The sequence below is a fragment of the Clavelina lepadiformis genome, chromosome 5 (assembly GCF_947623445.1).
Source record: "Clavelina lepadiformis chromosome 5, kaClaLepa1.1, whole genome shotgun sequence".
NCBI lineage: Eukaryota > Metazoa > Chordata > Ascidiacea > Aplousobranchia > Clavelinidae > Clavelina > Clavelina lepadiformis.
Window position 1 is genome coordinate 21,120,984 of NC_135244.1, and position 25,189 is coordinate 21,146,172.

The 25,189-nt window shown below is 39.1% G+C and overlaps 1 protein-coding gene across 2 annotated transcripts in view; it reads right to left on the bottom strand.

The window, feature by feature from the left end:
• Positions 1 to 25,189, bottom strand: part of LOC143461342 (dynein axonemal heavy chain 5-like) — a 38,124-nt gene that overhangs the window by 8,150 nt on the left and 4,785 nt on the right. For both annotated transcript variants that reach the window (XM_076959238.1, XM_076959239.1), the window contains 63 exons: positions 24,861 to 25,022; positions 24,517 to 24,683; positions 24,121 to 24,299; positions 23,636 to 23,831; positions 23,300 to 23,437; positions 22,932 to 23,136; positions 22,569 to 22,778; positions 22,141 to 22,338; positions 21,638 to 21,763; positions 21,324 to 21,506; positions 20,789 to 20,967; positions 20,523 to 20,598; positions 20,159 to 20,271; positions 19,742 to 19,951; positions 19,238 to 19,442; positions 18,819 to 18,937; positions 18,496 to 18,632; positions 18,114 to 18,276; positions 17,706 to 17,817; positions 17,496 to 17,624; positions 17,098 to 17,297; positions 16,593 to 16,746; positions 15,963 to 16,159; positions 15,755 to 15,824; positions 15,499 to 15,627; positions 14,937 to 15,152; positions 14,505 to 14,651; positions 14,032 to 14,204; positions 13,698 to 13,876; positions 13,113 to 13,300; positions 12,571 to 12,765; positions 12,098 to 12,340; positions 11,614 to 11,786; positions 11,214 to 11,340; positions 10,914 to 11,106; positions 10,540 to 10,658; positions 10,224 to 10,314; positions 10,009 to 10,117; positions 9,723 to 9,848; positions 9,453 to 9,564; positions 9,221 to 9,361; positions 8,965 to 9,087; positions 8,484 to 8,547; positions 8,176 to 8,375; positions 7,726 to 7,857; positions 7,254 to 7,394; positions 7,003 to 7,096; positions 6,719 to 6,867; positions 6,476 to 6,630; positions 6,150 to 6,303; positions 5,820 to 6,024; positions 5,371 to 5,501; positions 5,032 to 5,159; positions 4,413 to 4,563; positions 3,969 to 4,145; positions 3,553 to 3,768; positions 3,291 to 3,458; positions 2,826 to 2,930; positions 2,533 to 2,646; positions 2,071 to 2,247; positions 1,227 to 1,421; positions 791 to 946; positions 290 to 472 (listed from right to left, as the gene is read on the bottom strand). In XM_076959238.1, coding sequence (XP_076815353.1) covers positions 290 to 472; positions 791 to 946; positions 1,227 to 1,421; positions 2,071 to 2,247; positions 2,533 to 2,646; positions 2,826 to 2,930; positions 3,291 to 3,458; positions 3,553 to 3,768; positions 3,969 to 4,145; positions 4,413 to 4,563; positions 5,032 to 5,159; positions 5,371 to 5,501; positions 5,820 to 6,024; positions 6,150 to 6,303; positions 6,476 to 6,630; positions 6,719 to 6,867; positions 7,003 to 7,096; positions 7,254 to 7,394; positions 7,726 to 7,857; positions 8,176 to 8,375; positions 8,484 to 8,547; positions 8,965 to 9,087; positions 9,221 to 9,361; positions 9,453 to 9,564; positions 9,723 to 9,848; positions 10,009 to 10,117; positions 10,224 to 10,314; positions 10,540 to 10,658; positions 10,914 to 11,106; positions 11,214 to 11,340; positions 11,614 to 11,786; positions 12,098 to 12,340; positions 12,571 to 12,765; positions 13,113 to 13,300; positions 13,698 to 13,876; positions 14,032 to 14,204; positions 14,505 to 14,651; positions 14,937 to 15,152; positions 15,499 to 15,627; positions 15,755 to 15,824; positions 15,963 to 16,159; positions 16,593 to 16,746; positions 17,098 to 17,297; positions 17,496 to 17,624; positions 17,706 to 17,817; positions 18,114 to 18,276; positions 18,496 to 18,632; positions 18,819 to 18,937; positions 19,238 to 19,442; positions 19,742 to 19,951; positions 20,159 to 20,271; positions 20,523 to 20,598; positions 20,789 to 20,967; positions 21,324 to 21,506; positions 21,638 to 21,763; positions 22,141 to 22,338; positions 22,569 to 22,778; positions 22,932 to 23,136; positions 23,300 to 23,437; positions 23,636 to 23,831; positions 24,121 to 24,299; positions 24,517 to 24,683; positions 24,861 to 25,022 — 9,807 coding nt within the window. The remainder of the gene's footprint in view (positions 1 to 289; positions 473 to 790; positions 947 to 1,226; positions 1,422 to 2,070; positions 2,248 to 2,532; positions 2,647 to 2,825; positions 2,931 to 3,290; positions 3,459 to 3,552; positions 3,769 to 3,968; positions 4,146 to 4,412; positions 4,564 to 5,031; positions 5,160 to 5,370; positions 5,502 to 5,819; positions 6,025 to 6,149; positions 6,304 to 6,475; positions 6,631 to 6,718; positions 6,868 to 7,002; positions 7,097 to 7,253; positions 7,395 to 7,725; positions 7,858 to 8,175; positions 8,376 to 8,483; positions 8,548 to 8,964; positions 9,088 to 9,220; positions 9,362 to 9,452; positions 9,565 to 9,722; positions 9,849 to 10,008; positions 10,118 to 10,223; positions 10,315 to 10,539; positions 10,659 to 10,913; positions 11,107 to 11,213; positions 11,341 to 11,613; positions 11,787 to 12,097; positions 12,341 to 12,570; positions 12,766 to 13,112; positions 13,301 to 13,697; positions 13,877 to 14,031; positions 14,205 to 14,504; positions 14,652 to 14,936; positions 15,153 to 15,498; positions 15,628 to 15,754; positions 15,825 to 15,962; positions 16,160 to 16,592; positions 16,747 to 17,097; positions 17,298 to 17,495; positions 17,625 to 17,705; positions 17,818 to 18,113; positions 18,277 to 18,495; positions 18,633 to 18,818; positions 18,938 to 19,237; positions 19,443 to 19,741; positions 19,952 to 20,158; positions 20,272 to 20,522; positions 20,599 to 20,788; positions 20,968 to 21,323; positions 21,507 to 21,637; positions 21,764 to 22,140; positions 22,339 to 22,568; positions 22,779 to 22,931; positions 23,137 to 23,299; positions 23,438 to 23,635; positions 23,832 to 24,120; positions 24,300 to 24,516; positions 24,684 to 24,860; positions 25,023 to 25,189) is intronic.

Genomic DNA, 25,189 nt, shown 5'->3' on the forward strand with positions numbered 1-25,189 from the left:
GAAGTTTATTTACGTGTCATTATGTAAAGTTTCCGATTATATGTGACTGTAGTGTGATTAATTGCGTATTTAAAGTCCACCACTAGCCATAACTCGATGAAGACGATTGGTGACCACTTATAGTAACACAGTGTCCAACACTAGTGATAAAGATTTATGCATTTCATAAAAATATCTTGCGTAATAATCAGAAAAGTATCAAATAACCGAACAAAGACATGTAGAAGCATAACAAGTCCATAATGAGTGTGCTCCACATTTTATTTTACAGGAACAAGATAAGGATCACCTGCTTCTCAGTGAGGATAACTCTACCGAGCAATTGATCCTCCAGACCCTTCATGGTGACTGTGAAGTCGATGATCGAAGTCCTCGCGTAGATCTCAGGGGTGTAAGCGGGATTGGAGAGCTTGGTGGTGATGTAGAGCTTGAATCCCTTCATTACGTCCACTTCTTTGTCTCCCACTTTGACCTGGGACGTGAATCGAGATCAGTTTTATAAAAATAGATTTTTAATTCTGTTTTACTGCAAATTACTAAACGTTTCCATGCATATATAATAAACACAGTAAATTGTATTAGTTTTTGTTGTTTTATAGTTTCCTTCTCCGTGTACTGTTCTGTTTCTCCTGTTTTTATAGTGTACACAAATATTTTAAAGATTACTGTAAGGAGCAGTGCACATTTGCTCAATGCAAAGCTGTATTGTTATTTTAGTTACACAAGGCAGGCCCAGTGCGTTTGAGCTGTTTCGGAAAAAGGCCCTCACAAAATCTAAGAATTTATCTACCTTAAATGTGGAGCCGGACTTGATGAAATTTTGCTCTAGGACATTATCAAGAGCAGGATCCAGTTCCTCGCCAACATCCTCGATGATGAGAGCTCTTCCCAAAGAGAGAGCGTCCTCAAGATGAGTCCTGAAGTACTTATGGTTCAATGACGTCAACTGTAAGTTGAGAAAGTAGCTTTCAAGAACAAGTTCAAATAAAGACAAGTGCACATAAACAGAAGCAGCAAAGAGATTGCAGTTTGTGCAGAGATTAAGTCCGCTTAAAAAACTTTTTATACACCTCGGTAGTGCAATATCAAAAGTATCACACATTCTGTTCAGCTTGTCATTCAAACATGCGTTTCAAACTGTTGTAATCCAGCACCATGACCGTGATATGAGAGTTATTTATTACTAGCTCTAGGCTATCACGAGTTCAAGTTTAAGTTCAAGAGACCTGGAGTTCGCTGTTTTTCTCTCGATTCTTGATCCAGATCTTTCCCTGACCCTGAGGATCGATAAGTAGAGGATACCGGGTTGCCTTGGTTACGATGATGCCGTTCTGAATAGAAAGTTCATCATTGGGTAATCCCTGGAGGTTCCATTCGCCGACAGTTGCATTATCCACCAACATCGTGATCAGGTTTATGTCCTGGAAGAGCCACAAGAAGCGCCATAAGAGTCTTGTAATTTTAGGTTTTTGTATTTTTAGTTTCTTGGAGTCTCTGCTGATTATTTGGCATTTCCGCGACTTCGTCTACTGAGTTAGCATCAAGTGATGTGGAAAATGTTCTATTCTTGATAATAAGAATGTCCTCTGGTTAAAATGATAACTATTTATGTTGTTACACTGACTGCTCGTCAACGCAGATGATTTGACATTTGTGCGATTTCGTCTACTGAGTGATTACCAAGTAATGTGGATAAAGGCTTCCATGCTTGATATTATGAATGTAAAAATTATCATTAATTACGGTGCTATGCCGTACGCTTGTTACTTGGACTGTTGTTAGATTAAAAAGTAGTCAAAGAGTGCTATAAATTTCACCTTTTCGGCAAAGGTGCTTACAAAATGTCAGTTGGAAAATCAGCTCTGCTTTTTACAGACAACTGCAGCAAATTATATTAAAGCAAAAGCAACTCAGTGCGTGCTTTTAAATGTGAGTTAAAGAGCTACTTGAATTGAGTATGCATTGGTGCGGGAAAGAGAAGCATGTTTTATCTTCAGTACATCAGAGTGCTTTAATGCCTAATCCTGACCTAGAAAACTAACAACTTCCTATTTGAAACATATGACTGACCTCAGAGAATGGGATCTCATTTTGCGCCATCTCCTTCTTCCATTGCGAGACGAGGAGAGACCGGAAGTCCTGGTTGAAGGGTCCGGAGTAGGAGAGGAAGCCGGTGGCCAGGAGGACATCTCCGACCAAGCGGTTAATCTGATCCTGAAACTTTTTCCCGGCTGCTTCCCAACGAGTCTTAAAAAGAAATAAGTCTTAAATGACATACGAAAAAATTGCTATTCTTGATATCTACGGACGTTAGTTGTGAATAGTTCAAAAACTTTGAGGAATGCTAAATCAAGAATCTGTTTCATTTTCGTTTACGCAAATAATTACAAGAAATCATTTTACGTATGCGAGCTTACTAGCATCATGCAAGGCTTAGCAGAAGCAACAGTAGCACATGTGGCAAACGTTCTCCAGTATGAAGCATTTGGGAAGTCTCATTTTGCGGAACTTTTGGGAGCAAATCAATCTTACCTTTTCTCCTCCTAAACCCTCGATGAGAGCCATGGCATTGGTCATCTTCCTCCGACAAGTCTCAGCATCCTCCACCAACATCTGTTTGTGTGACATTGCCTTGTCGTATTGCGCCTAAAAATCCAAGAGGATTTAGGAAAGTAGCTTACCAGGATAAGCTGATCTTTGCTTGAGGGTTTAAAATAACCTACGTCCTTAAGTTAAGTACTATACTCAAGTCACATAATCCAACAACACGTATGAGTGAAGGTGGTAAGTTTATAGTAAACGATTCATATAAAAATTGAAGGAACCTGAACTTCGTCGAGTTGTTTTTGTTTTTCATCGAGAGTCGCTTGAGCAGTTTTGAGGTCGACCATAGCACGCTCCAACTTCGCCTCCTGGACTGCCAGATTCGCCTGCAAAGATTGGTTGATTGGCAATAATAATCAGTTTAAGGAGATTCTTAAGGATAAATTAAAAGTTATAGGAGTTATATAACACAGGAGTTTGATGAGCTCGAAGAAGCAAACTTGATCTAAAATGTGAGCAAATTGGAACTTACAGAGCTAAAGTATATACCCACAAAGAGTCTCACTACAGAGCAATGGCATCGCAAAAGCGCTTTTATAAAGAGAAATTCCGTAAAACCCAAGAAAGAGTCACAGTGGCATAGTTGAGATGATAAAGTAGCTAGGAATACTCCAAGGTTGGAAAAAAGCAGAAAAGCGGCCCTAAGTCAAACAAAGTATCAGTTAAACTTGACAAAGCTGCCCCACCTTTAGTGGTAAGACCTCCTTATTAATCCCATAGAAGTACGCCATCGCCTCTGTCCATGAGCAGAGCCCCGCTACATTGCCGCAGACTTTCTTCGCCGTTTCCAGGTTGTAGTCTTCCATTTCCAAATAAGGAGTGAGAAGCTCGACCATCTCTTCCGTGATTGTGTCCTGGAGGAAGGTAGAGATAACATCTATCTTCCTCATATCGCTTCCCGGACTTTTAAGAAGAGTCTTCACTCATTTCTAAGCTTATTCAACTTACTTTTGAGAAGTGGAGCAACATGCTCAAAAATTGAGATTGGTTCATCAATTTTAAAGCTTCGTTCCAGGATGGCTTCGGACACGGACGCTCTGGATCCATCTCGATTGGATTCAATCTCCTCCTCATCAAAACGAGGACGCAATCCATGATCCGCATGATCAGGTGAGGAGGTTTCCCCAGCTTCCTCACCGTGGCAATGTCGGCAGGTTTAATGGTCTGAAACAAGAGCAAGTTGTTTGCTTTTAAAAATCAAAAGTGCACAAACGACTTAAATCAACCACCAAATCTATTGTAAAAGTTTTTAAACTACACACAAATGCAAGATACAATCTGATTAATTTGGAACTGAAAGGAAAGATTAAACTGCCGAGTTAAGCTCCAAGGCATGCCGTTAACTCATACTGCAGCTTGCCCACCTGGAGTGCAGCCTCGGCCTTCTCTAGCGCTGGTTTCGCGGCTAAAAGTTTCGCTTCGGCCGCTCCCTTGTCTTTGTTGATCGCGTCCACAATCGCCTGGGCTTTGTCCTTGACCTTTTGAACTTCAGCTTTGACCTTCTCGGCCGCGGTCGCTTTCTCGGTCACCACTTTCAAGACCTGAGTGACGTAATAAAGACGTTGCTATGGTGGTGTGTCGTAAGACAATTCTATGAATTGGACAAGTGCTACACTAATTAATAAATGATAGGAAAGTTCCACAAACCGAATTGACAAAGTGCAAGGCTGCTGTATATTTAGCTAATAATCAGCAACTGCTATTTAATTTAAACCTTGTTGAAAAGCTTCAATGCCGGCGTAAAAGTCTACAAGCTTACTTAATTTCAAAAATTGCATTGTCCAGAAAGCTAACGGCCAGGATTTTACCTCGTCTGCTTCCTTAGAAGCAACAGCGAGATCTTTCTCTTTTATCGTGAGTTCGGCGGAGAGTGCGTTGACAGACTTCTGCGCTTCCACCAACTTATCAAGACCTGTCTTCATTCTCTCAGCAAGCACTCCGATCTCACTCAATTTGATCCTGGAGGAAAGAGGAGGATGACACGGATCAGAATAACAGATGAAGCAATTAGGCTAAAGATATTTAGTGACGAACAAGTTTTGGGTTGGAGTTTTAGATATTTTGTTTGTACAGTCAGGGGCGTTCACCCTAGCAAAGCCGTCACCAAGTACATGACAGTTACAGAAACCTTTAACCCAAGAAGTAAGCCCTCAAGTTGTAAATACTGTCTAGGTTAAAAATCTAACGGTAAAATAATGGGAATAATGGGTAACGGTTGAGAAAAATTAATGGGATCACAAGAAAGAATTGAGACGTCCCATCTAATTCAATTAAGGCCTCTTTTTACATGATAGGAACTTGTAAAGTTCATCTCAAGGTCTTTTAAACAAACTTTGACAATGTATTTATCAAACATTTTAGGTGAATATTCCACTACACGATTTCAGATCACCGCAACTTAAAGAACGAACACACGTGCCATCTTACCCGTAGATGTTCTTGTAACCGGTGATGAAAGAGAGGTAAGATTTAGGAGTCACATGACACGAACGACGGAACCTCTCGAAATACTCAACGCATTTTTCGGAAACAAGATCTTGGACCGTTCCCATGACCTGTTAAGAGAGAAATAACAACATGGGAGCACGGGAAAATCTTCTCTTACGAAAATGGTCTTCATTGAAGAAAAATAAAGTTATAGCCAAGCTACCAGGTGAAAAACCATATCTCAATGCTTCCTGCCTTATTTAGCACTCAAGGGCAATCACAACAGTTTTGTCTTCCTAAAATTTCTTGATTAAAAAAAGAAAAGTTTTAAACCGTCACCTGAACCATGTTGGCCTTCGTTTCAGGCGTACATTTGACGTCATAATCGGAGAGGAAGTGCTGGGCGACCTGTATGAGAGCCTGGCGTGGCCACCTCAGGAACCAGTCCATGGTGCAACCGGAGAAGAGACCTTTGAACAACAGATGCAAAGTTGGTGGGAGCATTACTGTGGTGAATAAACTGAAAAAACACTTCCAATTGAGTTTAAAAGAACATTTGCGAAATTTTTATTTGAAAAGTAATTTGGTTTGTCAACAATATAATAAAAGTGATGAAAGCTAGAGATTTAGATTGAAATTTAGAATATAAAATGAGATTTAAATTGCTGAAACTGTACAAATTGGCAATGGCATATTTTAAACTACTGCGTTCATGGAAATGCTAATAATAAAGAAGAGTAATTCGCCGTATAACTGTCAACTGTCATGTTAAATAAACCCAAAAATACCTGGGAATTTTAGCGATCTGGCTCTAAACTTCTCCCCGACTGGTGAGAAGCACAAGACCACGTGGAGATTCGATCGAGCACGTGACAGGAAGTAGTCATACAAGTTCTCAGGGGTGGGAGGACGCTTGGGGTATTCCTTTTTCATGACAGGGATCAACTCCATGTTGATCTCATCGATCTCATCCCGAGCGAAGAGGTTAGACACCTGATGATTCATGGAAGTCATACTAGTTCAGATAACCCATGAAAACTAGTTTAAACCGGTATCAAGAAAGTAATTTTATACTCTTGAAGAGATGTCAAAGATTAAAGATTTTCCAGGTGTTGTACCTCTCCAGATGCGAGTACGTTGTTCATATACTCGAGGAAACCTTCGTCTTTAATCTCGTTGTCGGTGAAAATGAAGGTGACCCCCTGTCCATCCTTGCCCGCAATTTTGTAGAGAACTTTCAGGTCGTCCATTAAGTTTGTGGCGTTGTAAGTTCTGCAGGAAACCAAAAAGTTTATCCTCTACATTTTACTGGACTTTTTTTTGGAGAAATCATAGCTCAAAACTCTATTGATGTCATCACTAATCTATCTGACGTCGATATAGCGTGGAGCAAGGCTACCTGCTGCTACTAGGCAAGCTACAAGGCTACCTGCCGCTAGGCTACCTGCTGAGGGTGATTTGGAAGATCTTGTATCCAGCGATGAAGGACGCCAACCTCGTCAGGGATTGCTTTCCTGATCCTCCGACACCGACCAAGAGAGCATTTCCACGGGGAGTCCGGATGATGCGAGAAATCCTCATCAGATGAACCATAGCATCCTATATAACGTCACGTTTACATAAATTACGTTACACTTTGATGACGCATTGCCTGATGTCACTCGAGTATAAAACGACATATGCTGACCTTAAAGAAGACGAGATCCATTTTTCCTCCTCTCACAGTCTCATTATATTGCTCCAGGAAGCTCTTGAGTCTCTCTTCCATCTGTGCCAGGGATGGGACTCCCTCGTATACTTTCGGAACCTCTGGCTCAAAATCGTCCGGTTCTTCACCTGATAAATGATAGAGATTGTTATCAATGGAAGACTGGTTATACTAAAAATATGGACTAACACTTGGTCGTATTAAGATTTTAATTGAAATTTATACGTCATCATGACGTTTGCACGTGTCTTTAGTGACGTCACCTGTTAATTCCGGCGCATCCCTTAAGAAATCAACAAAGAATGTTTCGCTTGGCATTTGTGCTGCCAACTCTTCACCAAGCTTCTCGACAGCCATCTTGAAAGAAAAAGATAAATTTAAATGAAAGACAAGTGAACAGTTTTGTTTAGATTTTTTATTAAATCCGAGTTTCATAAACGTAAAAGAACTCCACTTAATTCTTGCCAAAAGTCAAAGTAAAAAGTCAGTCACAGCCAGAAAGAAATTTTTAAACCTCCTGCATCTTTTCGTCGAACCAATCTTTATCCTCTTGGTTGGTGAATCGATCGGCGACCACTCTCTGGCATTCGTGCTTCCACAAACCGAGCAGAGTTTCTGTCGAATCAGCGGTGTCATTGTTCACTGTCAGTATGCCCTGGGTGGTAGAAATAATGAGATATCGGTGAATGAGTGCTTAGAGCGACCACCTAACCTTTACATGGAAGGCTGGAAGTACGAGCCAGTGTCATTTTATGAAGAGATTTTACAAAAGATCGTGTAATTGGGTCTCAAGATTGGGATTGGGTCTCAAGCCTTTTAATGACCAACCACTCAATGCTGCGCCTACTTTATACACGGAAAAACTTTTAAACATTTCTCCACAACTACATAAATTAATTAATCAATCAATGAATTCATAGAATTAGTATTAAAATTAATTATAAACAAATTAATATGATTCAAATTGCTGAGTGCTGGGATCGAACCTGCCATACGCGGCTCAAATCCCTCAAGTTGAAAATGTAATGGAACTTGGCGGGCGTGGGGAGCATCTTGATCTTTGTCTTTTGCCACAAGACCCTCGTAAGTGGCACGAGCTGCTCAACCAGGTCGATCACCTGCAACGGGAAGCGACTTGTGAGTTACAGAAGTGAGTGATTATTACACTTGTAATACACAATAATACTTGTTACACTTGTGAGTTGCTTATTGCACTGTGATGTGAGTGAAAATGTTTGGCGTCTAAACCACTTTATTTAACTTGTTCTCAATTTTAATTTTACGCAACTGGATACAATTGAGAACTTTTGTGAGCTTATTCGACAAATAACAAGGTGAAATATTCTTCAAAAAGAACTTTGTTCGTTCTTTGTTATTCGCTATGTTAAGCGTTTTAGCGAGAATCAGTTAACGTCGATTAAAATGATTATTCCTACCGGTTTAAGGAATTTGCGTTCTTTACAGAAATATCCTGTAGCAATCGTTGAAAAGATCTTATCAATGGAGTTATTGGATGGCAAGGTGCAGTTGAAGATGCAGAATTTCCTCTTCAGACGCTGCGGGATGTCGTTCCTTCCTCCTCCAGGATGGATCATGGCCGCCACCAACTGGATATCGGCGATGTTAGTGAAATCGCCTAAAAAATTCCCAAATTTAAGTAAAATGATCATTGAGTTCCTCAACGCTTCCAGCATTTTAGTGAAGTCGGATTACGAATCTGTTTTCTGACGTCACTTGTAAATACCTGGTCTGTCTAAACTGTAGAAACCTTTGTTTTCAAGAAGTTGTCGAACTATTTCGTTGGTGATCTGTCAAGCGTACAAGTTTATTTCAGCTGTCAATCAAATGAAATAAAAAATAACTTTGCAGTGACTCCAATTAAACAGAGTGATTAGTTCACCGTAAGTAGGTCACGCAGACGGTTGTTAAACGTAAGCGGTTAGATTAGGGAAATGGGTATGCGCAAAGTCTAATTAAAATACTTAAGGTTTCTTTGCAGTTAGCTTTAGGTTAATATATTAAAAAACTTATGTTAGGTTAACAAGAAACTGTGGAAAATAACTTTTTCCAGTGAAATAGTGGCAGCCAATATTAAAACGCCATGCCACGCCACGCCACGCCATGCTTGAACTATAAATTCTTCCCACGTAATAAAGAACTTTGATAAATCCAACAAACGAATAAAATCAGCGAGAAATTTTGATGACAGGTAAAAATTTTTTCACCTGATCTCCCCATTCGTTGATGGTCGGCATATTTATGTCATCAACGAAAACGGTCATTTTCTTCCCGGCGGGTGGACCATACGTTGTACCCACTCGCTTGTCCACGTAACTCTCAACGGTACGCTGCGTGAAAAGGAGAATGACCCAATGTGGTAATAACCAAAGTGAAATCGCTACCAGTGTAAATATGCTCGACAAACATCTGTAGGATGTCGATAGATGTTTGTGGTAACATTTTACTGGTCGGTCACCCCACCTGGAACATATTGGGGGTGGTGGCGCTGCTGAAGTTCAAAGCTTTCGTCAAATGAACCTCGGGGTCGTACTTGCTCGCGTAACCTTTGATCATGACCGTCTTAGCGGTTCCTTGCTCGCCAATCAACAAAACTGATTTCTCCTGCACAAAATATGGTGATAAGATAACGTCATTAAAGAAGGAATCAGCAACAGGTCTGTCTGTTTAATTTTGGACCTAGCTCGTACATTACCTGTTTCATTATGGTGTGCATTAGGAACTCCGTCCTAATGTTGTCTACGTTAGGAACTAAAATCGACGTGTATTCAGGAACCGTGTCTTTCGGGTATTTGTAGATTGGAACCCTGCCATAAAATTAAAATTAACTTTAGTTCAACATAAGCAACGATTTTTGTGTTTATTTCAGGTTGCACAAAAATTGCTTAATTTACCGGTGCTAAATGTAAAAACTGGTGTCAATGTGCAAAGAGAAAATAAAACTCGTGACTGCAGCGTTTCTCACCTGTTTCTCCAGTGTTCCCATTCTCCTTTTTCACCAACAACATATTCAAATATTGTCTCCTCGCCTGTGGTGGCCGGAAGATCGAGCTTGGATTCGTGTTTTCGCAAGAAATCCTCCATCAATTCTCTGAAATTTTGCAACCAACGTTGAAAAGCAAAAACGTGGGAAAAACGTTTTGAATAGAAAAATGTTTCTTTAAATGGAAACGCTCCAACACATTTATCAGCGTTTTTCAAACTGGGTACATTTACACATCACATATATTAATCTATCTTAATCTTCCCACCTGTATTCGAGCTCGAGAAGCGAACCGAGCGACCACATGATTGAAAAGATGAAGATTCTTGTCAGATAATCCTTTGCAACTTGCTTCTCTTCGGCGTTAGGAAGAAGCCCTGAGAAGATTGAGACACGGTTAACTACCTCAATAAAGTTTTAGACGATTAAGTTTTCCCGAAAAACTCCAAGTGTGACAGAAAATCTTCTACTTTCATCACTTGCCTTGGAGCAGGTCCATGGTCTGGCGGATGTACATGCACTCTAAAATTTCCATCTTTGCCACAAGTTTTGTTGTAACAAAATTGTAGAGATCCTTGAAAGGTAAACAATCTTGAGTTAATTGCGATCACACAACGCTAGTAGCAAGCGAAAGATACGAATAATACGTGTGAAGAATAAACAATGTTCCACATTCAATTATAATCACAAATAAATGTTAGTCAATGCTTTCCAATTTAGGACTTTCCCATTCACTAGATTTTAAAATGGCCGTGGTATGATGAATATCATGACGTGGAAACATTGAATCACGTGATACCTGGAAGACGCTTTCGAAAAGACTCCACATGATGTCGCTCTGCTGGGAGGGCAGAGTCTTCAACCAGCCCTGACATATAGGTCTCCAGTCGAGCGCAGAAGACGACATAAAAACCATTCCTGAAGTTTACAGTGATGGAGACTTAACAAGGTTTCGAGAATGAAGCAAAAATATATCTTTATACACTGTGTCATATGTATTTGTGGATGAAGTTTATCTACGGGCCTTTTATACAGGATATAGCTTAAATATAAAGTCCTGACTAAATTACATGAGAACAAAATTCAGTTAAATTAGAAATTAGAACCCTACATCAGTAACTTGATCCTAAGGAATAGAACTAAACAGCGTATTCCACTCAACGTTATTTTTACCATTTCTTGACACAGTAGCGGGAGATGCGTTATCGACGTTGTGAGGTTCAAAGATGATCTTGCAGTTCGGAGCCATCGGGATTCGATCTCCGTTCGCCAGCGTCAGCGTCTTATTGTCATCGAGGACCGAGTTTAAGTTCTCGATCCACAAAGTGTCCACTGGACCATCCAAAACCAACCAAATGTGCTCGCCCTGGTTAATTAGACATGTTTTGAGCTTGGACGAGTTTATTAGTGATGATTAAAATTAAAAATCGTGGGTTTAATTGTAATTGTACGGTTATGGCATTGTTACGTCACCTTTTTCGCCTTGTGACTGCGTCTCCATAGAGTTGAGAAAATTCCATCCGTCCAATCATTGGTTGACACGTCAAGGGTACCGAACATCTGGGGTGCCGTGATTGCTTTCGGGTTCATTCGCATTTCACTGGAAATACGTAATAGGTTGATGAAATGATAAATGTTGATTGATTTTTGATTATTGCTTTAATTCCTTTTCATCATCGTTCATAAAAATATTCTAAAGCTCAACAGCCCATTGAATTGTATGTCGTGTTTAAAGTGAAGAAAAAATGAAACAATCCGCGTTTAACTTTCGTTGAAAATCGGTTTATCTGAATTTTAATGCAAATAAAATCAGCAGACGCCATTAGTGGCTAGTGCCACAATTCAAAGCGAAGCCGCGCCACGCATGACGTACCGATGTGGCTCCCCACAGTCAGTCATGGCCTTCATCAGCGTGTAGATGCATTTGGTCTTTCCTGCTCCACTCGGACCTAGCACCATCATCCCGTGTCTGACTCTCTGCGTTTCGAAGAGCTGGATGATCTTGAGGACCCAGGATGGGTGGAAGATGAGTCCGGCCGCGTGGACCTGCATCATTAGTTGGATGAGAGATGAGTTTTATATCGTTTTGTGGCTCTTTGCGATACCAAAGACTTGACCGTTATGATCGGGCTTAATTCGGTTTTAATAAAAAATTTTAAATTAAAATCCGGTTGGATAGGCGCGACTCCTTCAAACGTATACAAATATAACAACGTAGGGTCCATTTATTTGCAGCACTTGCATGACTGAATGACTGTTGACTGAGCCCTTGCACATAACAATCTATCGAACCGGCGAGTACAATAATTTTACAAGAATCCTCAATGGAGGAGTGAGTTAAGAACAAAGATTCAAACCTGCTTCTCTATGGCAGCCTCCAGTTGAGGATATCCGGCCTTGTCGAGCTGGATGCCTGGGAAGAGATCGTTGATGAGGGAGAGGAAGAGTGGTTCATCCTCATCCACCAACTTGGAGAGGTTCATGTCACGCAATCCTCGCATCACAATCATTGCCTCCGGATCGTCGGGATTTTGCCTCTTCACTGCTCCCAGGGTCCGGAGTACAGAAAGGATGTTGCGTAATCCGAAGTCGTAGTGAACCTGATGACGAAAAATAAAATATGACTTCTGTGAACTTGTGTGTGATGACTTGTGTCCAACATAAATTTTTTCCTTGTTTGACAGATACTAGCTAGCTTTTGACATTAGCTCGTTAAAAACAAGAAGACAAGATACAATCTTTATCACCGGAGACTCTTTTCTTAGCTTTAAGTAAGCTCTAGAATTCGTCATTCAGCTAAAACCTTCATTAAGTGCTTGTAGAAACTTACCTGTTTCGAGAGTTGTTCCTCGCATAGCTTGTATAAGGTGAAGAACTTCTTGGAAAGGATGATGTTGTCAAGGAAACCACAAGCTGCTAGCTTGACACGGATGATGATCGCACGATCAGGTACCATCATCGCAACCGTGCGGAAGTTTATTTTCAAGTTTTCTGGAAGCTCCTGCCGACCGGCGTATCCGGGATTCTGCAGAAAAAAATTGGAAACCCTCATGAGCTATTTATTTAATTTTTTAGGAAGAACAACTCGTCGGAAAACTAAACAGAATAAAGTAGTTAAATCAATTCACAGGACACACAAAAGCAAACATAAAAAATCTCTCTGGGTTACACGGGATTGTTTAATGAAGACTATTGAAGCAATAAACAGGTTGCTAACAAGATTAAAACAGTCCATGAACAGCTGAATCGTGTAATAGCGCGTCCATTAGAAGAAATAATCAAGGGAAAGGAACATTCAAAGCTGTGACACTTAATTTATTGCCAACAAGGATGAGACTTGTGAGTAAATTATTCAAATTCTGACCCACTCACCATTGTCAAGAAGATGCCAAACTCCCTATCCATGGACACATTATCCCCATCAGTGAAGACAAATTGAGGCTTGTTCATCTTCTTGCACTGGAGCACGATCGCAATCTGTTGGGCGGCGACAGAGAGCACGGGAAGTTCGATCCGGTTGAATTCGTCAAAACAGCCCCACGAACCAGACTGGGCGAGACCTGGGTGAGAGTAATTTGAAGTTGAATGGCTCCATAATGTGAAAAGTGAAAGATTTTCTACCCGGTTCAACCGCACGACAGGGAGCAATCACCCTAGCACTAGATTTCTTATTAATAAGTCAACAACAATATAATTTTCGGTAGTATTGTCCAAACATGCGAATTCGTCTAAATACGCTCATTTTGCAAACGTTACAACTCACAGCGATATTTTATGTAATCATAATCATATATCAAAAATATAACAATACAAAGATATCACCGATAAATGCGACAAAAAAACTACAAATTTTAGTCTGAAATAGAAAAACCATTAACACGGAGCCATTGAAAGTACAAGCAAGAGATCGGACGTGAAGCATCTTCAACTTTCCAGTCGATGAAGACATTTTCTCACCTTTGTAAATTCGTCCAAGTCCCCTGTAGTCCATCTGGTCCGAGCAGTTAAACACAACCACGTACTTGGCCAGACACTTGCCCATGTCCTTCACAGTCTCGGTCTTGCCGGTGCCGGCCGGTCCGGCGGGGGAACCCCCTAAGCTCATACCGAGCGCCTGTGCGAGAGTGATGTAACATCTGGAAGTGAAACAACGGCGTTCAAAGGCGTCAAACTAAAATTTACTGCAGCAAAATTGAAGTAATAGCGAGCAACCGACCACACAGACGTGCTTATGAATATATAAAGACGAGAAAATGTCATCGATCTGCAAAAATCGTATCAAACCAGAAACCTGTCGGTGAGAGGGGTAATGACAAGTCGTTCGTTGCATCCGGTGTATTCATTGCAATATCCGAAGTCAACATCTGTGATGGAGATCTGACATTTATCGGCGTCCTCGATGTAGTAGAAGCGAGATTGCTTCAACCATTCAAAGTCGGTCGGCGACTTGATGTGCATTTTCACCTTTCAATTGTGGCAAAGTTAGAATCGAAAAGTAGCGTTTCTCTCACGTTGTTATAGCTTGGTTTTAACTTGTATAGCAAGTTGCGTGTGAATCGAATATTTATTAAGTTTACATCACTAGGGGTTTCGGTGAAAACGAAAAAATGATTCCGCTAAAGTTGCTTAAAAGTCGAGTTAATAATTTTATCATTTATTTTAAAATTTATTGACAAGGAATTGAAAAACAACTAAAACTAAACGATAATGGCAATTGTAAAACAAAAAACCCGAATTCGAAAAGCCTAAGCTTAATCAACTCACGAGATCGTCAAAGATGTCTCTCTGATGCACATGAATCGTGATAAGCGTCTCATATTTCATGCGCTCGTATGACGACAGATCGAGGGTAGTCTGGTCAATGAGTGTCTTGAGCATGTCTATGAAGCGCTGGTTCGCGTTTTGCATCGCCTGGAATTAAAGACATCGCAAACTTGCTGTTTTAAACAACAAACAATAAACACGAAGTGTAAAGACTTTAAAGCATAGAGATAAAAACGTAGACTTCAGATTAATTTAAAAATGACGTTTGACGGTGACTAATAAGTTTGATTTGAAAACAAAGAACAAATAGAATAAAAAACAACCTTACGCAAAATATTGACATTGCAATATTACGTCATTATTGAAAGCATGTTTTTTATTTATAAGCGAACGTTAATCACTTGCCGTAGTTTTACGATTGTTTTTAATCACCTTTTTGTCTGACTTTGCGATGGTAAGGGCATCTTCTGAGTCACGTGTCCAGAGCATTTGAAGACCGAGAATACCAACTTGGGCGGGAAAGACATTTTCAAAATCGATCAGTTGAAACCCTGCTTCACTGATGGCGTTGGCTGCTCTTCTCACAATGGAATGAACAGTCTGGCGGATTCCTTGCAGTAAAGTTCCGAGCCAGATCTCAACATTTCCCTGGTATTATTCAAAAACAGAAAGTGAAATGTTCCTCGATCTAATTCTAAACCGAAGTTAAACCAACGGTGATAAGATGACGATATGACGCTAGACCCCTTGGTAGATGCTACGACTATGTTTAAACTGAAAGTATTCCGGTTCAAGGCCAATTCAACCCACGATCAATCCAACATATATGGGTTGAATAGTCCTGAGGTTGAGTTGCCTTGGGTTTAATTGACCGACCACAACGAGCTGTTATAGAACGTACAATTCAGACTTCTGACAGCGGCCCAATGATAAAAAAGGGTCCACACAGACACTTAATATCTGGATTTGGTTGCATTGCAAAAACGTAACCAACCTGTGCAACAATCGGTTGAATCAACTCAACTTCTTCGGTTTCTTGTGATATCACCTTCAGAATGTGGTCGTAATTCTTCTCGTGGAACTCAACTCGGTAAACGTTGTCAAACAAACCAAGCAAGTGAGCCTGTGACGAAAACAACATTTAACGTGGTGACTAAAAGATGCATGGCGTCAGGTAAAAGTGATTGAAAGTGAGGAGACTAAGTCGTCATTAAAAAGCACCGCAGCTACTTGGTGTTAAGGCAAGGTACCTGTATGGTGTGGGAGTCGCTTGCTTGACCGAGAATTTCTAATAAAGCCGGATCTGAGACGAAGAAGAATCTGGAAGATGTAAAGTTATATTTTTATTCATGGAAGGTCGTGGATGTGTTTCCGGCAGGTTTTAAAAACTGTTCTATCGTCCACATATTCGCAGGATCGGGGAATAATGATATAAAGGGCGGGAATTTGTGGCATTACCTCGGGAAAACGAGACGTTTCTTCTCGAGGTAACCTGTCAGCGATTTCTGGCACATTTCCAACTGCTCCAGGATATGAGGTAACAATTGAGCAAGTGTGTCGTCACCCATACAACACTGAACAACATTTGGAGTCTCGTGTGCTCTCTGCATTATCTTCAACCAAGACTTGTCGATGTTTGCGAATCTTTTCGCTTCCTGGGGGTGCATAAAAGAACGGTGGTTAGCATAAGTCAAAAAAGATTTCTTTCGACGTTTAATATGTTGTTGAGTCGGTGGTCGCCTCCATTTAGGAAAAAAATTCGGGACCGCGTGCGCGCATTGTTGCATAAATATCTACGTAATCCCAATTAGCATTAGAGATATCTTGAAAATACAACATAATTTTCATATTTTTAAGATTTTTGGAAAAATAATGTCAATGAACCCTGTAGAAGATGAAAATTCAAGTAGATACGATTTTTCCAAAGCGGTGAGAATTATTGAGGCGTAGTAGTTAAAGCGGGGACGATATTATTATTCTTGTTATCTTTTATCTCATCTTACCTACATTCAATTCAGTTTAAAATAAGATCAAGAGACAGACGAATGGGATCTCGTCTTTACTCAAAATAAACCTGGATTTTATTACCTGGGGAAGCTGTTTGGCGATATCTCCGCCTACGAAGACGGCCTCTAGGTAAACCCACAGGTTTTGCACAACCAGCCAATTCTCTATGATCTCTGTGGTGCCTGACAACTTGTGGACCCATTGCTGAATCGTCGGTTTAAAGGGAGCGTTGTACCTGGAAACAACAATAAAATAAATAAATGAAAATAAATAACCGATTAAACAACAAAGAAGCTTTATTTTGTGGTAAACGTGTAGAAGAAAGTTGTATTTGTCTAAAGTGAACCAATTACAAAGAAAGGAATGCGGCAGGGTAATATCTCCACTTAAAAACAACAAGGATAATTTTAAGGATGAAAGAGTTCAAAACAGTTTAATTTTTAACTTGGCTCTGACTAAAACTAATGCTGAATATTTAGACCAATACTGACACGGTTGATGTAACAATATCTTAATAAAAGCATCAACGATGCTCTAATCACAACATCCACGTGGTGCATTCAGGACATGGATTTTTCTTCCTCACCTATTGCTCATCAGGGATCCAAGGACCATGAGAGAATCCTCCATGAGAGCGACGATGTCATTGAGGTCGCTTCCCTTGAGGAGGAGTTCTCCTCTCGTCTTGAACTGGCTGAAGGTGAAGACCTGGATGCTCCATTCGTTGACAACCTGTTTCAACTTTGCTTCGATGTCTCGTTCCTTCACCGCGCTGATGCAGATGTCCTGGAGGAGAAAGAGGATTATTTAAAGAATTTTGACATCCAGCAGGAAAACAAAGTTTTAACCAAAATATGTTTCTAAGTAGACAGACTAAAATATAAGATAGTTTAACATAAATTCGGTTTCACATGGTTTAGTTTAATAGCACAGTAATATTTAAAGAAGAGTTAAAAGTCCAGAATGACGTCAACAACCCATCACCTCTATGTCTTCCTTATTTTCAAGCAAAGGAGCTTCCATGATGTTGCGGAGTTGAAAGTTTTCATTTTCAACATCAAACGTGCACTGAGTTATCTTCTCAATCCTCTCCCAGTGACGTGGCATCATCGCCTGAACAAGAAACAGAATTTAAGACGATTTGAATGAAGTCGTAGTGTTTGCGCACTGATGTTTTTCCAGCAACTTCCTCACCTTGTCCGACATCATCTCCAGTAGAGGGCAGCACTCACTGAAGTTGTCAATCTTAGCTTTCAAATCGAGGTAGGCTTCCCATTCTTTTAATGCCTTTGGCAACTTTCGACATCTTTAATGAAACAAAGTATCATGTTGGCTAGTTTTACAAAAAAGAGTGATTACCAGAAAAGGAAAATTTTTTCTTAAAATTTTAAAGGCAAAGGGAAAAATTGCGTTAAAGAAAAAAATTCAAATGCAGTTTCTGAACTTCAACCTTCAGCAATTTTTCATTTAGTTCAAGATTCAGTATTAAACAAATATCTTTAAAAGTCCAAAAACTCCAGCCTATGAGAGCAATGCACTTGCCATTACCACATCTAATAAAAAATACTGTTTTCAAAACTGTCAAAGTTTTATCATACGGACTTGTTCTGAAATTCAAGTAACTCGGAGTTGATTTTTTCGATGTCAAGTTCCGCCCACAAGATGTCGTAGTAGCTGTTGACGTTCTCAATAACGGTGTTGTACAGATTGTAGAGCTTCTGCAGCAAGGTAAGCTCCCGTTTGATCCGCTGGAGATCTTGGTATTCTGTGATGAACGATAAGAAGTTGATTAATATGAAACAGCAATGACAAATGTTAACAAACAGTAAGCTTACCAAATACTAAATTTTAGTAGTAAGTAGTAATAATAAAACACAGGTTTGAAAGCATAACGCTGTTAACACGACTTGCAGAAGAGAGCACAATTTCATTCAAACATCCATCACAACACATACGCTCATTTACAACCAAAAATCCTTTCCACCTGTGACGGTGAGGCCAAATAATTCCTCCCCGCCAGAGTATGTAGTGTACTTCCTCCACAACTCATCGAACCTCGTCTGGAAAATCTGGAGACGATCGCTTGCCTCACGAGGAGCAAGACCCTGGATGTTTGGACCTCTGTGAAGATAAAGATGACAAAATAAATCTCCGGAAAATGTCGGTAAAGAAAAGAATAGAAAATCAGCGGTCGAAGATATGCAAAAACTGGTGTTGAAATCTTAATTTTACAAAAGCAGATTGTTTTTTTTTATTGAAATTAGGCATTTTTGCAGTGTAATGCTCAATCTTAGTTCATTTACTGACTTGTTGTCATATTCCTTGTAAAACACACCAACGTCTAGCTGAAACTTCTCAACACCAGACAAGAGAGTTGCCTTAAATCCGGGTTGTACTTCCAACAGGGTGTTCTGGACGTGATTAACCTGTAAAAACAACAAGTGTTCAGCACAACTTCAACTAACACTACAATAACCGAGAAGCAAAACGTGAATTATAAAAAATTCAATCAACAGAAAGTGTTTTAGTTACAGACATAATAAATTTTTGTCATGTTATTGTTGCACTTGAAGAAGCAAGCTCAAGCTTGTCATAGCTCGTGTTGAAAAATTACGTTTCACATTCGAGGAGCCATCTGTTCTGCTTTGATTGTATTGAATAAGCACAGTAGAACAAGCTTTTGAAAAGCTAAAAATGGAAAAGTTACAAATATGAAAGTAACAGACTTGTGCCATGAGGTTTCTCCACTGATAAGCGAGGCCGTCGACTCTCTCTGAGTTGCCGTCATCGTAATAGAGCTCAAAGCGATTGAGAAGAGCGTAACTTTCTTCTATCGGTCCAATTGTCATATCGATCCGTATCTGAGCTTCTCTAATGTCCTTGAGTGAACTCATCGCTGTTCTGACATCATCAAGGTCGTTGATTGGTCGGCTGATGGACGAAAGAAAGAAAGAAGAAACAGTTAAGTTTGTTTAAAGTAAGATTAGCTAAATAAGAACGTTTCACAAGTTTTTTTTTTATAATATTTGGCTTTGACTGGTATATCAAATATTTGTAATGTCATTAGAAAAGTTCAAACGATTTACAAAATTTCTTTTTCTTTTTCTAAAGCAATTAATTCATCAGCGAAAAACCAACAGTATGTTTATAATTACAAAATGGAAAAGGATAAAAAAGTGCATTTAATTTGAAACTTTCTGGCAAAAATTCTCTTCTTAAACTCATCTCACCTCAATATCTTCTGAAGATTATCAGTGAAGCCGTAGATGTCATCCATGGTGGCTCCCGCCTTGCGGTTGAGAGCACCTCCAAATGCCCGCTTCCATGCCTTGCACTCTTCCACGAGAGCAAGCCTCATCTGGTCCGTCTCAAAAGTCACTGCCCCAACTCGATAATTGAGTGGAATGTCTTCCACCATCGCTTCCATCTTGGCGTAGTATCTGTCCACGTCAACTAACTTTACAAATTACCCTCGACGACATATTAGGGCTCGATAAAACTTTATGTTAACAATTTGCAGTCAAATCACTAACTCGATTTCAATAAACTTAGTAGTGAAAAATGCATAAATAACAAATGAAGCACAAATTGAAACATGACATAATCGCACGAAAAAGCCTCACACAATACAAGTTCACTTTACAGACCTGATCTGGCCCTCATACTCGGTGAATCCTGGTTCATCTTCCTCAAATTCCTTCACCCGATCTTGAGGATCGGAATTCCAAAGCTCGCTGAAAGAAGCAAATGTCTCGAGAACCTGACAGAGGAAATTGTTATGTCCGACAGCGTAAGCTATTATTTACTCGATGAAACCTTAAATATTTGGGGGTAAATATTCACTTTGCAAAACCTTACAGAAATATAGTATCATATATTTGTCAGATATCATTTTACATTGTATCATTTACAATCATTTGGTAGAGCAAAGATTTGTACTGTATGCAACATTCAGATTTCTCACGAAATGTCCGACATCGTAAAGTAAAGACGATTGTAACAAAGATTTACCGAATCAGTTTCTGACTTGAGAGAGGTGATGGTTGTATGAAGCGGACCTGACACCTTCACAACATCCTTATGTTCACTAAAAATAAGAGTTCATTTGAGATTATCGAGCAATACGACATTAAGATAATCGTCTCTTCATTTGCAATACATTGAGTGTAAACACCTTAAAATAAGGGTTGTAGCTGGCTACTGGATAGTTAGGTGTGTGTTGTGGTGATATGTAATAGGTCACATAGATCGCTTGTATCTATTGTAACGTTCCTCACCTGACTTGCAGATAGAGAGGTTTCTGGGGTTGAGTTTTTGTCATTTTCGGATCCTCTCCGATCTTCTTGGCTGCCTCCGCCTCCAACTTCTGCTGCCACTTCTGCATCTCAGCGTGACGCCAAAGAGGAATGTTCTTTGCTGTTCTTAAAATGATCTCGGTCGCTTTGTTCAGCGAGCTCTGTGTACATGCATGAAGTGAAAGTTGCAAAATCGTGGGTTGTGTATACGTGGCTTAGTGATATGTAAAATTTATGGTTTTGATGTTAATGTCATAATTACAATAGGTTATTAATAAATTTTGTTCACTAATATGCCTAACCAGTACAAGCTAGTTATTGTTTTTGTAAAAAACATTATATACGTTTAGTGATTACATATATGATTAGTGTCTATTTATATGGTTCTAATAATGATTGGTATCAATTTGAAAGTTAAGCAACCTAAATACAACAAACAACGAAATCATAAAAATAAATGTGAACAACTTAGCATTAATAAATTTTTGAAAATAAAAACAAGAATTTAGTAAATTACCTGAATCTCCTCAAGGCTTGGTCTCATGACAACTGCTGGTATGGCAAGGATGATATTAGAACGGAAGAGTGGAACCTTTTCCTCATCCGTTCTAGCAGAACCAGACATCATTGTCTGATACTTGCTGGAATGCTGCTGAAGACGACGCTTAATGGTATCCAGGGTAAGTCGTGTGCATTTCACCTTTAAATAAATTGAATAGAAAAATAGTAAATCTCAATTTAATGCATAAAGTTACACGTTAACGTAAAGAGATTACAAAATAAATCTGTCCGAGTTACAATGATCTTTTTTATGAGTTACAATGATCTTACCAGAGCATCGGTGTTCTTCTGACAAAGAGCACCCATGACGCCATGGTACCAGTTGGGAAAGTTTTCACCCTTGCCTTGTGCTTCCAACACCGCCATCTCGTCTGGAGCGAGAGTATCTTCAAATAACTGAGGAGTATATAAAATTTCCAGGTTCCAGCTTTTGTAGTGCGAGGCAAATTCCAACAATATCAAACAACTTTGTAGACATCGATTTGTTGATAATAATTTATGGGAGCTTCTGATTAGCAATTTCACAGGTTTATAGGTGTTTGTTATTACCTCATAGATTTTTTGTATAAGTGGTATTTATAGGTGTATCTATTATATCTATTATAGGTATGTTAGGTATCATATAGTTTGTATAAGTATAGGTATAGCTTTTAATTAGCAACTTCACAGGTTTATAGTGTGTTTTGTCATTACCTTTTTATTTTTGTCGTATAATGCTTAAAGATAACCGATATCTTAAAGCAATTACTATCAATGGAGAAATATTTAGTCACCTTAATAAGATCAAAAACAGCCAGCTCCACATTTACGCTCTGTTGGCAAAGTGACTTGGCCGCAAGCTCGACAATGTGATCCGTCCGCTGCACGAACTCTTCTGGAGTTACTGGCTCATCTTCTGGAAGATCGCAGAGAGCTGTCATCCCCATGTCTTCCGTTACTACTTCGATTCGACATTCGAGGACATCTGAGACCTATAACAATGCAATACATTTTTATTCGATAAGTAAAATTTCCGTCGTGGAGTTCTGCTCTGTCATCAACTTTTGATTAAGTTTTGTAGAAAAAGTTTCATTATAAATTAATTATTCCACTAGCTGTAAACTACCTAAAATACTTTTTCCAGATCTGGACAAAAACTCCTACAAATAACTTTTACGTAACTTGCAATGAAAAAACCTCCTTCATAAAAACTGATAAATACCTTCTTGGTGAAAATCTTCAAATCTTCCAGAGAGGAACAAACATTGGCAATGAACTTGTCAAAGTTCATTGAAGCCCACGTAAGCATGGTTAACCCAGGCAAGATGGTTTCCTCCACTCTTCCTATCAATGGCTTCAGGCACGGTTGAATTATTGACGGGATTCCTTCTTTTATGCTTTCAAACTCATCAAGGGTTTCTTGCAGTTTTCGCTGAAATAAAATATTAACATTGTTCGAAAAAATGTTTGATAACTTACAAAGATGAATAAAAATTTTCTTTAAAAGCTCACAATAACGTTAGGATGTAGTTAAAGTACAAACGTTACGTCTGTTTTACTTCGATTTTTTTAAATTATCATTTACCTGATCCTGATGTAGCTTCTCTTCTTTCAAACAGAGAGTATAAACAGCATCGGGAATGTCCATTCCAATCTTCCGAAGATGTTTCGCTTCGCACAAGATCTCAAAAATAGATGGATCAAGATTAACAAGTAGGGATTTCGTCTCAGGATGGCGAATCAGTAGCGAAGATTGCAGACTTGTTTTCGCAAGCTCAGTGGCTTTGCACCTGAGTGATAAATCTTATAATCTATCTCAAGCTTTCAGAGCCAGGAGTGTCGACATATTCATCGGTAAAATACAAGCATTACTGTAACAAGTATTCGCAGCTCACTTTAGATAGGAAATGGTAAAAAAATACAATACAGTATCATGTCTATTAATATTTTTACCATGCTTTGTGATAAAGGACTTCAAATTCAAGCAGGACAGCGGCAAGTTTATTGAAGTTGCTCACCACTTTCTTCCCTTCCACAGTGGCAAGAACATCCGGATGCTTGCGGAAGTGTTCAATGGGAACCTCGATTCTCCTGCAATCATCAAATAGAACGACTGTGTGTACAACTAGGTAATTAGTTATTAGTGATTATTATTATTTACCGTTATGATCACCGAGTTTAAATTGGTTATACCAAACACAAAGAACAAACAATCTTACAAACCTTTACTAACTATGAGTACAGGTAATTTAATTGACCAGTGGCGGTTATTTTCAGTAAATAACTCACCGGTACATCTGTCTGGCCCAAGCAATTTTTCCTGAAATAGGAGGAAGATTCCGCGGAATCGGAGGATCCGTCTTCATCTTCTGATAAGCTTTCTTCACGTTGTCGAGATCTTTAGAGTAGCGAGCCAGGAGTGCCATGTACTTGTCAAATGTGTACAACTTGGCCCCTTTGATGTTCTCAAATTTCTCAACAAGGACTAAAAAACAAAGAGAAGTTGTAATTTTCTATTTTGAAAAGATCAGTTAGTAGCTAATTGAAGTTAAGGGTATTTTTTACTGAAAAAAGTCACCAATTAACGACCAAACCAAACCAAAAAAAAACGAAGTAACCAATTATGCAAGCAGCACTGTGTTTTGTCACGATGCAAACTGCACGCAACAGATATAGTGTACATGTGAGATTTTACAGCAAATACCTATCATTGCATGTTGCGTCAGCAAAGTGAGAGAAGTATAGAAAAGACAGAAGAAACTTTTAAGACATACTGAGCATATATTCAGTTGTGAGCGGTTTTGAAAACCAAGTATCCAAAAAATCTTGCAAAGTCTGTTGAAGACCCTCAATCTGGTTGCAGAAATCATTGTAATCTGAGTCAAATTCCGCTTTACGGTGATCTAGAACATCGTACTTCTTTTTCTCAGTGTTGGTGACGATGTTTTGATATCTAATTTGGACAGAAATGGTTGTACATAGGGAAATGTTGCAACTTTTAGTTACATCACAGTTATTTAGTGTACTGCCAAACTTTTGCATGAAATTCAAAATGAACACAAAACACTGCGCAAACAAAGCAGCTCACAGACCAAAAAATATCCAAGTTTAAACACTTAGTACTGCAGACTAAGTAATCAGCATAAGTTAATGATCAAAAGCTGACTAACTTCAAGGCAATGGAGTCAATGCCTTCGATTTTAACATTATGTATGCCAGAGAATTCATGCATAACACGGAACATCTCTGTAAGTTTATCCAGTCTTCGACAAAATGTATCAAATTTCCCGAAGATGTAATTTTCACTGAACTCAAACTGGCGTTCATTTGGATTTTCCTGCAAGAAAGTTTGCATGGTTAAACAAAATTTGAAAAACCCACCAAAGTCCAGGATACAGTATTGATAACGCCGTTTGTTATTTAACATTAAAAATATCCAAAAACGGTAAATTTAAATGAATCCCATAAAACTTAAATAAAAATCGTAAAAAAGAATTAAATATATTGGGTTAACCTTCAGCTTTTCCTTTATCTTGTGGAAAGCTTTCTGGTACTCCTGGTTCAAAACTTGACAATCCTCCATCTTTCTCAGAAGAGTCATTCGATCCTGATCCCAAATCTTAGCGGCACCGTGGTTGATGTATAGCTTGCATGTCGTTATCATCTGATTGGTGACCTGGAAAAAAATTTAAACATCCCGTCAGCAAGAATACTTTCAATATATACATAAAAGGGAATTATATTCGATTAAAATCATAACCTGGAATCTATCACTAAATTTGGTGACTTAATACCAATTCTGAAAGTGTAAACAAAACCCGATGGCAATAAGAGTACAAAAAG